The 12784-nt window shown below is 39.0% G+C and overlaps 1 protein-coding gene across 2 annotated transcripts in view; it reads right to left on the reverse strand.

The window, feature by feature from the left end:
- The window catches only part of ZC3H14 (zinc finger CCCH-type containing 14), a 1193127-nt gene that overhangs the window by 603334 nt on the left and 577009 nt on the right, over positions 1–12784 (reverse strand). For both annotated transcript variants that reach the window (XM_044073898.1, XM_044073899.1), the window contains one exon: positions 177–329. In XM_044073898.1, coding sequence (XP_043929833.1) covers positions 177–329 — 153 coding nt within the window. The remainder of the gene's footprint in view (positions 1–176; positions 330–12784) is intronic.

Raw genomic sequence — 12784 nt, forward strand, 5'->3', positions numbered from 1 at the left:
AGTTCCAAGATTGAAACAAACTGGAAGATCAACATCTTACCTACATTTAAAAGTTTTGCTATTAGATGTTTTTGTTAATATTTCACAACAATGGTGCCCAGTGCTGAAAAGGTACCTGGGACTTAATCAACATCCACATTCAATACTGAAGATACCAATAGATTAAGACAACTAACCTTGTGTTTCTGGAAGGGACTTTTGCTCTGTTAGGACACCCTGTAGTCTAGTACCCAAGGCAGTACTTGTCTGAACAGGGACTACTTCCTGAATGAGGCCTTCATCCATGCTGCGTGTCCTGGGGGCAACAGGCACCATCTGTTTTTGTGGAACTGCAAAGAAAATGACAATGCTGTTAGGTTAAGTCAAACATATTTTACAAACAGCATCTGTTTGCATGTTTCTATCAAACTTGATCTAGTTTAGCACTGATCTAAGTATTAGCATAACAGTTCATGACTGTTTCATTATTCTTGTTATATACGCATGGACTAGTCCTACTTACAGTTTCATTACTCTTGTTGTATATGAGGGAACTAGTCTACCTACCGTTTTCATTATTCTTGATATATATAAGAGGACTAGGCTACTCACTGTTTCATTATGAGGGGACTAGTCTAATTTACTGTTTCATTATTCTTGTCATACATGATGAGACTAGGCTACTTACTGCAGATTCCAAGTGGCCATTTACAGAACTTGCCCTTGTGCTCCTTACTTCTCCCATATGTAGATATCTCTCCTACTGCAGCTGCTAGTGAAGGGCCATTATTCTCTCAATAAATACCAAAACCTTTTTATACTCAAAGATTATTCTGGACCCACAGAGAAAGATCTTCTTGTTAAAATAAAAGAGAGTACAAAGAGAGAAATATTTAGCTTTCTTATAAGAAAGAGAAAAACAAAATGAAGGTGATAGTCCTTTTACGCAATTTATCTGCTGCAGGCATACTTGTTGGTGATGTTTCACAAAGACATCACTGGCCTCAGAAAGACCAAGAAAAATGCAATACATTGTGAACAACTACTAACAATCAACCATAAGCAAAGTTAAAAACAGAATACTCCCTCTTACTTTCATTCTCACAGCTGCCCTAGTGGCCAGTGTCCTACCCTAGAAATACTGGCACTCCAATTCACTCCTGGTCCAATGCCTGAATTTCCCCCAGGGCCAGCGGGGAACCTAAGAGTTTCTTGGAACATCCTCTGTCCATCTTCTAGCCGGAGGGAGGGGGGTCATATATGACCTACTCACTTTCCTCATGCTCTCCCCTACATTTGTTGGCACACATCTGATGCAATTTCCCTCTTTGGACCATGTCTCCCCTTTATTAATGTGGTTCATTAATAAACACCTCCCCTGCTCCCCTAAGGATGGGCATGGAACATCTATTCCACCCTGATCCTCCATCAGTCAGCAAAATTAGCAACAGAACATTTGTAGAAAATTGTTCCTAACCAAGCTGGAGCAGAGAAGAGCAGAGCAAGAGAAAGACAGAGACAGAGAGAGAGAGAGACAAAGAGGCAGCACTGACAGAAAAACTCCCAACTGTTCTTGTAGGAAATAGAAAAAGGAACTTAAAATGGAGCAGGTTGCGCTCCCTTTTCTAATGATAGGATTGTTCTGCTGATGTCCTCAGGAAATGAAAAAATCAACCATAACTCTGGGGATGTTCAAAGTTCTGAAAGCCAGACTATAAGAACAGATGCCTGTCTGCTTAGTTCCCAATAATAATAATACTGCAGTAGACAGCCTTATTATGAACACCTGACTCATCAGCTGCTTCTTGGCAACCATCTTCAACAAGATCATAATGGGCAAAACAGCTGACACCTGCATGGGATAACTGAGGTCCAAATCATACAGGTGGCCAACACTGGTAATATGGACTACCTGCAAAGTCAGTGATTGAAAAAGTAAAAGGAACCACCCAGTCCAGCTGGGGGAAGAGGTTTTCTGAAAGGAAAAGCTTCCTGTCAGTCTCAATTAGTCTAACACACTAGCCACAAGAATCAATGTGATACGGGTCTGCATTAGTTATCATAACCATGAAAGGCATCCTTGTATATGGCTCAAATTTTCTCATACCTTCAGGGACCGGGAAGCTTGAGACAAAACAATGGACAAAATATCCCATGGCACATAAAAGCACACACACAATATATATATATATATATATATATATATATATATATATATATATATATATATATATATATATATATATATATATGGGTCTACCTGACATGGTCGACAGTTCATATGGTGATCGACAAGCATTTTAGGTGGGGGGCTGTGCCCCCTAACTATATATATCAACTCCAGCGTTGCACAACACTGGGGTAGGGGGCAAATCTGCTTGTCGACCAAACGAACTGTCGACCAAATGAGTGTCGATTATATGAACTGTCGACCATGTGAAGGGGACCCATATATATATATATGTATATAAACAAAGATTTTTTTTCTGATGCATCTTCACTTTCCCAGTTTTTATTATAAAGAATTTCACCACATCTTTCTGTCCATATTGACTGTAAACACAAACAACTTCTACATACTTGGTCTACTATGTGAATGTTGTCACCAGACTTTCATAATATCTTTATTATGGCACATCTCTATCAATCATAAGTGACATTGTCTTTTAAATATAAATGTTGCACTTTGCACCAAAATCTTCATTCCTTTTGGAAGTATGTGTTCCATGGTTTCTTCAACGTTATAACCTTGAAAACATACATTTAATTTCTCCTTTTATAGAGAGTTTAGCTAACTGAAATACTTTCATATTTTTACATCTTGTCTGCCTTTTAACTAGAGCCTTCTTCCTGTGATCAACATCTTACGACGCATGAACACAATAAAAATTTTCCACCGCTCCTTGGTACAAATCTGATCTATCTTCATTTCATCTACAAACATTTGTTTTCTCCTTCCTTACTTCTCTACTACATTCATAACAAAATCCTCTTTATTGCAATTTTTATTTTACTTTTCAGTATATTTACAAAGTATTTATATTTTTCTAGCAAAATCTTGCTTAACATTGATCTTTTTTCTCTATTTCTCTTAAAATACAATTTACATGCAATGAACCGTTTAAGAGAATATGATTATCCTTTTCATGCTACCTTTCTAAAATCTGTTATATAAACTCCCCCTTTTATTGTGTTTAACCTAGAATCCCAAATGAAAAAAAAATCATATCCAGACGCTCTTTTCAAAATCTAAAGGAAGGCTATACACTATACACATGTCCAATAACTGAGCAATGGAAGGATTACTGTGTTAAGCAACTGCATTTTTTACCAAATTATACTTTTAAAACCATTACCCGCGGTGGCAGTGCTGCTGTAGCGTTGTCGCCTCCCAGTCAGACGCTGTCCAGTTCGATTCTCAGCTAGAGCGTCTTCTGCGTGGAGACATGCGTGAATGGGCGTACCTTCGTTGAAGGTTGTGCGTCAGGGCTGGTAACTCGGCACGTAAAAATCGACTACCAATCATTAGCGGACCGGAATTCCGCTGTGGCGACCCCTAACCGGGAAAAGCCGAAAGATGCAACATACTTTTAAAACCATTCTACATGGTCTCAATTTTCTTCCTTTTTCAATTATCTCCCACAGAATTTCACTGTATAATCTTTTGAACCATTTTTAATAATATGTCAATCTCTTTCTTGGAAAGTATACATCCTCCTAACTTTTTTACACCTCCACAGCCTTTAATTTTTCTATTTAACCGAAAATGAATATTGCCTAATTCCCCCTACAATACAATCATTGCATATTTCATCTATATTCTGCTCTTTGTAACTAATATTGTGGCATCTGCACAGGAATACTAGAATACTGATTCCATTTTCTATGGCACATTTCCCTTCCTGTAAGAAGATATCCCTATTTCAGAAAATACATTTCATCTTAACTTCTTTCCCTAACAGGGAATATCATGGTGTACTTTTTTTCCCCCAAATACCTAATAAATCTCTTTCCAAAGCCATACATCTCCAAAACAACCAAAGTCTCTCAAAGACTCATATTATTGAAAGCTCTACTTGTATTACAACTTTTTTTCCTTTCACTCCTCTTTGTACACAGTGGCGGCTGGTGACTTCAAATCACAGGGGGGCTGCAGGAGACGCTGAATGGGTGGGGTCAAAGGGAAGGGGTGTGGTCAACCATAAAGGGGAGGAGCTATGCACAAAACCACAAAAAACTAACTTTAATTAAATACACTGCCCTGGGTGGCAAACCATCATTATGAAAGTCCAATCAAGACAAAAATAAGTGTAGAAGAATAAAAATATTTCAATGTATTGGCTGCATGACAGCTTACTTAATATCTAGATGGAAACAAAAGGTTGTGAGGCATGAAAAAATAAATTACTTTTTAAATACATTACTGGAATGCCAGTCAAAATCAAGTATAAGAAAAACCAGAAGCACTCAACTCAAACCACTTCTCCTTGCACTGCAGTTCTAATTATATATTCAGCTTTATTAAAGTACCAAGCAACATGCTGAAAGTAGAAATTTATGTGATGCCCCCACTTGTAAAAATGTTTCTTATCCAAAAAAGACCTGCTGCCTGACAACTTGTTTCATGGGGAAAACATGATAAAAGTAAAAAATGAAAAGCAAACAAGAAACAAGCTCAAGATACATTGCTTAAAGGATTACTGTACAGGTTATGGACCACACATGATTGGCATTCTGTTTAGTTTACGGGTAAAGTCTGTAGAGATGACTGGAAGTCTCCCACAAGTGTAATGAGCTTTTTAAAATAATGGAATCCTGTCCTTTAATACCCAAGGCTTATACATTATCTAGTCAAGTATTCTCTGCATGGCAACAACAGAAAGGCTTTCAATGTTGGCAATTCTTTAACAGTATGCTTATTAAAGCTTACTTGCATCTTACGATGTCAGACAAGCTTACCTTATGGTCATTAAAGCACTGCTACTTAAACACAGAGCAACAGGCACTTTGAGTAATAAGCATAAATCTGAGTAATAAGCATAAATCAACAGTACAAAAATATGACAGAAACCAGACCATTCTGCAAAATCAAGGACAGATGAAAAGCCACTGTAGTACTTATGCAGTGTGTCCTCCCCATCCAAGGTAGATACAACTACTCCTTGCCTTGCTTGGACACATCCAGAGTCACTACATGGGGAGTGGGGTGCAACAAGCATGTCACAATTTGAAATCTCTCTGGCTGACTGTGATGGCCCTGACACATTTGTCATACCTCTCAACCTCAAGAGCAAGAAATCTGGACAAAGCCATACACAGAAGTGGGACAAAGGCACAACAATAAGGACAATTTTTAAATATTGCTCTAATAAACTTAGAAAGATAATAGAATAGGTCTTGCATTAGTATGAATTTTCTGAAGGGTATAAAATCTGAAACTCAAATGTCTGTCATTTTCTAACTTCAGTCTTTAGTGATTTGTCACTAATTTGCCAAAAACACAATTTTATGAAAAATGGACCAAAAATGTGATGCAAAAATATAAAATAGACACACAATACAGCTGCTACCTGTCAAAGAAGGGACACTTTAATATTAGTACTGCTACCTTGAGCAGCTGACAAAATAAAAGAATCTACATGCATTTCAAGTAATCTATAACTTTGATTATTACAGTTATTTCTTAATTGTAAACCCTCCATGTTTTCTTCCAAAATTGCTATTTTTGGAGGGATTATTAGGGGAAGAGCAACATTTTGAGCCAAAAATTGGGGACAGTTGAGAGGTTGGCTATGCCTAATTCTATAAAGCAATTTATTTGCATGTACCTCTCAACCTGTTAATGCAGTAAATCTGAACAAGGCCAAATATATTGGGGGCATATATAAACAGTACTAAAAATTGCTCTTGTATAAATTGAGACAGTTGATAGAACAGCTCTTCCTTTAACATGCATTTTATGAAGGTTATGAAGTCTGAAACTTATTATTTAGTGACTTCTGGCAAATCATTTAGGAATTAAAACTACAAATTTTATGAACAACAAACCAAAAATAAGAAGCAAAAATCTATTCATTCTTTGAAAATCTGAACAGTTGGGAGGTATAGTTCAGCTGGGCCTGTCTGAGTTTGCTGCCCTTCCCCCTGACAAAATAATGGTTGAACTGGAGCCTCTGCAGCCATTCCAATTAACCATTACTTGGCTATTTCACTCCATTTACCATAAACACTAATGTGCATACTGCTTTACTTCAATGATTGGACTTCATTTGAAAGTTTTATTTTGTATTTTACAGCACAAACATTAAGTCATCTGTTAAACAAAGCAATGCAGTCTCACAATGAAAACTTAGCATTAAAACTTCTCTGCCCTTGAAACTCGCATTCATTGAAACAGCATTGAAACCCACATTCAAAGAAAATACATTTTGCCAGTGACAGATAAAGATTAATTTTGGGCTGTTTTCGAATCATAGGCCCCTTGCATATGAAACATACATGTGCTCTTTGATACACCTTCCTCATTGTACTAAAATTTATATTCCTTGTACAATACAGTACACTTGTTAGAGGGTGTTTTAAATTTGTTTTGAACATTTTTCCAGTAAGCAATGAAACAAAACATATGCACCCATAATGGCAAAACTGCCCAGTTGAGAACATTTATCATAATAAAGTCTACTCAGACTTCCACAGTCCACCATTATTAGTAAATATACACAATTCTACAGTCCACCATTATTAGTAAATATGCACAATTCCACAGTCCACCATTATTAGTAAATATGCACAATTCTACAGTCCACCATTATCAGTAAATATGCACAATTCTACAGTGCACCTTTATCAGTAAATATGCACAATTCTACAGTCCATATTCAGTGAATTCAGTTCTTGCCATAGCTGTCAACCTTAGCACAAAAAAATGGACGAAGCCAATAATGGGGGAATACAGTACCAAAAATAGGGACAAATTTAAAATATTCATCTTATAAACTTAGAAAATTGCTAGAAAAAAAGGTTGTGCTACTATGTATTCTGAAGAACATGAAGTTTGAAATTCAAATGCCGGTCAATTTTACTGCGGACAGAACAAAAACAATTTTCAGCAGAGACGCAGGGATTAATACTGCAGACACATCTTTGTAAAATGGCAGGGCACCAGAGCAAATCCACACAAACACAGGGAGGAGATGCAGACTCCACACAGAAGCCACCCCAACCAAGAATCTAACCAGAAAACCTATAGCTGTGAGGCAACAATACTACCACTGCACCATCAAATCTGCAAGGAATTAAACATTCAGAAACCTGAAGTCTGAAATTCAAATGCCGGTCAATTTTACTGCGGACAGAACAAAAACAATTTTCAGCAGAGACACAGGGATTAATACTGCAGACACGTCTTTGTAAAATGGCAGGGCACCAGAACAAATCCACACAAACACAGGGAGGAGATGCAGACTCCACACAGAAGCCACCCCAACCAAGAATCAAACCAGAAAACCTATAGCTGTGAGGCAACAATACTACCACTGCACCATCAAATCTGCAAGGAATTAAACATTCAGAAACCTGAAGTCTGAAATTCAAATGCCGGTCAATTTTACTGCGGACAGAACAAAGACAATTTTCAGCAGAGACGAGGAATTAATACTGCAGACACGTCTTTGTAAAATGGCAGGGCGCCAGAGCAAATCCACACAAACACAGGGAGGAGATGCAGACTCCACACAGAAGCCACCCCAACCAAGAATCAAACCAGAAAACCTATAGCTGTGAGGCAACAATACTACCACTGCACCATCAAATCTGCAAGGAATTAAACATTCAGAAACCTGAAGTCTGAAATTCAAATGCCGGTCAATTTTACTGCGGACAGAACAAAACAATTTTCAGCAGAGACGAGGGATTAATACTGCAGACACGTCTTTGTAAAATGGCAGGGCACCAGAGCAAATCCACACAAACACAGGGAGGAGATGCAGACTCCACACAGAAGCCACCCCAACCAAGAATCAAACCAGAAAACCTATAGCTGTGAGGCAACAATACTACCACTGCACCATCAAATCTGCAAGGAATTAAACATTCAGAAACCTGAAGTCTGAAATTCAAATGCCGGTCAATTTTACTGCGGACAGAACAAAACAATTTTCAGCAGAGACGAGGGATTAATACTGCAGACACGTCTTTGTAAAATGGCAGGGCACCAGAGCAAATCCACACAAACACAGGGAGGAGATGCAGACTCCACACAGAAGCCACCCCAACCAAGAATCAAACCAGAAAACCTATAGCTGTGAGGCAACAATACTACCACTGCACCATCAAATCTGCAAGGAATTAAACATTCAGAAGCCTGAAGTCTGAAATTCAAATGCCTGTCAATTTTATTTAACATTTGTTAATCAGGACAGTCTGACTTGGAACAAAAAAACAATTTTCAGCAGAGGCCCAGGAAGAAATAATGCAGACATGTCTTTGTAACATGGAAGGACACAAAAGCAAACCCACACAAACACAGGGAGAAGATACGGACCCCACAAAGAAGGAACCCCAGCCAAGAATCAAACCTGAGAACCTGCAGCTGTGAGGCAACAATGCTACTACTACACCATCAAATATCAAACATTGCAACATTTACAAACCACAGATATTTTGAGGAACAGATCAGATCAAATATGAGGCAAAAATATGCAATTTTTTTACAAATGGTGGTGGGTAGGGAACTCAAGTCTTTAACACCTGCATACAGGGTACAGGGTTTAAGCCTGAGGTATTCCCTACCACACCACCATGAGCACCTGGGGCATTTTCACACACACACACACACACACACACACACACACACACACACACACACACACACACACACACACACACACACACACACACACACCTCCAGTTACAAGCACCAGCTAACACATACACAACTCCAGTCACAAGCACCAGCTAACACATACACAACTCCAGTCACAAGCACCAGCTAACACATACACAACTCCAGTTACAAGCACCAGCTAACACATACACAACTCCAGTTACAAGCACCAGCTAACACATACACAACTCCAGTTACAAGCACCAACACATAAAGTAAAATGCACCATACACTTACCTGTCTGTTCTCCATACCATATCCTGCCCGCGCAATACTCACAAAGACCCGCAAGATCCCAGTAAAGCTCTTTCCCGACGACGAGATCCCAAGCTCCCTCCCGAGACTGTTCTGGCTGTTGCTGTTGCAGTCCGGATGCGATATATCCTCCCAGCATGTCTGTGCACTTTAAAAGTGCACAGACGTCTCCTTGCGTCCCTCTATGGGTCCTGCCGGACTGCCTTGAGCATGCGCATAGACCGACGGTAGTCGGGACTACTGCGCATGCGCGAAGTCCGCGAAATTTAAAAAAATAATTTTTTTTTGTTTTCTTTTCTTTTTTAATTTGAGGGGGCTGCAGTCCGGCAGCCCGATGCCACGAGCCGCCCCTGTTTGTACATAGTTCTCCACTTCTGTTATAGCTCTTAATTTCTTAATATCCTTCTCCTTTATATTAGAATTCTTTTTTCATGCAATGCACTTCATACCACATGGGTTAAACCTTAAATGCAAAATCATCATCAAAACCTACAATAATTTTGACACAATACAAATGGTCTCCAGTTCTGTAAATCATTCTTATTCTCCTTTCCATATAAATTTAATTAAGATTTTTAAAGCTTTTAATTCTACAATTACTCATTCATCATACTATTCATTCAGTTATTCTAACATAATTACCTTATATTCCTTCATCAAAGACTTATAAATGAAAGTTATGTACTTACCTTAACAGATCTATGTGGTCTGCTTCTAACTTTCTTCAATGGATGGGTCTTTGGATCTGACCATTGATCCGACTTTGGCCACTCGAGTTTGGACAGCAAGTGCAGGCTCTTCCCCTTACCGATAACCCCCTGCAAAGCCCAACATTACCTCAGATTGAATTTGCATGACTGAAAAAAATTTTGCATCCTGAAATAAACAGCAATAACGTTATAAAAGATTATCCAATAGATTATCAATGCTTAGAAACTGATATGGAGCTAAAAGGTACTTGAAGGGCCTTTGAATTGGCAAGTCTGGTCAAGCAGGATAAAAAAACAAGTTTCATAATCAGGCAGGGGTGGGAGGAAAGTTGAGGAAGGATGGAAGCAGACAACACAGATCTATTGTGACGATAAGTACAAAACTTTTATCTCTAATGTTGTCTCGTCCAGCTGTTCCTCAACAGACAGGACCGAGTCCCTAGCTAATATAAACCTTGGGTGGATTCATGGAAGAATATTCTACAGGACAGCTTAACCAAAGGCTACCCTGCTTTTTGAAAGGAAATCTAATTTACGAATGTCATCAATAGATGCCCTGGAAAATCAGGCTATAGAGGTTGCCACAGACTTAGAGTGAGCTTTGTCAGGTTTTGTTAAAGTGAACCCTTTTTCTTTGTATACACAAGTTATGCAAGCACACAGCCACATGGATAAGGTGACTTTGGAAACTCCTTAACCCAGTTTACTTGTTGAAAGGACAAATAAAGTTGATCAATCATATCGAAGCTGCATAAGAACATCCAATAAATAAGGCTTGCATTTTCCTTTGTTAGAAAATTTCAGCAAGAAAACTGATAGACAAATGCTTTGATTTAAATTTGTTTTGGTAGCTACTTTTGGTAAAAAGGAGGGATTGGTTTGAAGGGAAACTCTGTCCTTATGAAAAATAATGTATGGAGGTATGCATGAAAGGGCATAGACTTCTGATACCCACTTCACAGAAGTAACTGCCACCAGAAAGTAACATTTCCATGTAAGGAACTGAAATCCCTCCTTGACTCCAGGTTCAAAGTGTGGTTGACTCCGTGCTTGAAGCAGAATAGTAATATCCCAAGCAAGGGGTAGGATATCGAACGGGAGGCCTTACAAAATTTGAGAGAAGTAATGGTGGGCTGACTTTCTCCAGTGTGGAAACTGGAAATTACTGATAACTGTACTTTGATAGTGGAATAGCTGGCACCATTCTGATATAGACAGACTAAAAAGTCTAAAACTGCTGGAAGTGGTGCCAAAAAGGGTCTAAATTACTTTCCACAACCTAAAGAGAGAACCTTTTCCTTTTGCTTTTATAAATCTTCCAAGGAGACAGTCTCTGGATGGAATAAGAATATGGATAACTTGGGAAGAAAGCCTGGATTGACTAGCCATCAGTGGAGGTGTTGAAACCAAATGGTTAACATGAGGGCTTGAATGCCCAGATTAGTCAGGCTAGAAGGGTGAGAAATGAGATCCAAACTGGGATCCAATACCTATGGAGAGTGTTTCAGAAAGCAAAGTTGTGGATGCCAAAAGGTGATAAAGAGGATTACCATGACCTTTCTCTCCATTGCTTTCTAAAGGAATTTTTGGATGAGAGGTATAAGAGGAAGGCATGGAGGAGACTGTGGGGCCAAGTGTAGATCAAAGAACCCCTGGTTGACTCCCCCTCTGGGGGGAATCATGTCAATGTTTTGGGGAGGAGCAAAAAAAAAAATCTCAGCATGGTTGGCCCCAGCTGTGAAAAACCTGCTCCACCATCTTTTAAATGAGGGACCACTTGTGAGGCAGACGAATGGATCTGTTCAAGCTGTCCGCTAGAACACTGGACTTCACTTGAATGTGTTTTGCTAGAGGAAAGATGGAAGATATCACCCACTGCCAAACCCTTATGGCTTCTCAACAAAACAGGTGAGATCAGGTTTCCCTTTTGCCTGTTTATGTACCAGACTACTAATATATTGTCAGTTTTGACAGATACCAACTGAATCAACAGCCTGAGAAATTTCCTCATCATGAGGTTCACATCAGCTTTGGAAAGGTTCCTGGTTGGCCAAACTGAATGCAGGGAGGATGTAGTGGAAGCAGGTCTGGATGAGCAATGGTGAATCCTCTCTTGTAGGAAAGGAGATGGAAGCAGAGGAGAAATTGGCTCCAGTGAAAAACATAACTCTGGAAGAGGGGGAGTCTTGGATCCAATCAAGATCAGCTCAGAGAAGAGAAATGGATCCAAAAGTTTGAACAATTTAGGAGCTGGAGCCAGGGATACCAGCCAGGAAGAAAAAATATCCAGAGAGCATTTTCTAGACTTCTTAGTCTTCTCTTTAGAAGAGTTGTCTCCTTTGGATCTGTCAGCAGCCTTTTTTGATGAAGGGGAAGCTACTGTACCAGTGTGCTGAGTCTTGGACATTTCTCCCACAGGAACACAGTGTCCAAGTATAAAAGGCTGTGAGTATATCACACTGTCCATCCAAATTAGAAGCTCTGATGCAGTAAACACACTTTGAATGTGTGTCCTGGTTTGGTATCTTGTGGCCACAGTTCACACATTTTTAAAACCAGAAGGTTTATCCAACATGATGAAGTGTGTTACAGAATACCACTATTATAACACAGTTCCATTAGAAAATATATAAAAGGTACATAAAAGACATAGCTAAATCCTTTTTTAATAAAAAGACAGTGCAAAGGTCTGAGGAAATGGAAAGAGAAGTCCTAAATGAAGTTTCTGAGTTTAGAAATACAGGAATTTTGATATTATAGCTACAAAAAGGGAGAAAGGAGGGTAAACATTATAAGATACTAGGAACAAAAGTGAAAACTGAGATCGAATCAAAGAATTTTTAACAGACCTTACCCATGTCTGAACAAGGAAATCTGCATTTGCCTCAAATAAGATCTGATGCATTGTTGGGCTTTGTAGGGTGTTATGAGTAAGAGGAGGGGCCTAAGCTTGCAA

This window comes from Protopterus annectens, chromosome 6.part0 (genome assembly GCF_019279795.1).
Source record: "Protopterus annectens isolate FY-2018-M chromosome 6.part0, PAN1.0, whole genome shotgun sequence".
Taxonomy (NCBI): domain Eukaryota; kingdom Metazoa; phylum Chordata; order Ceratodontiformes; family Protopteridae; genus Protopterus; species Protopterus annectens.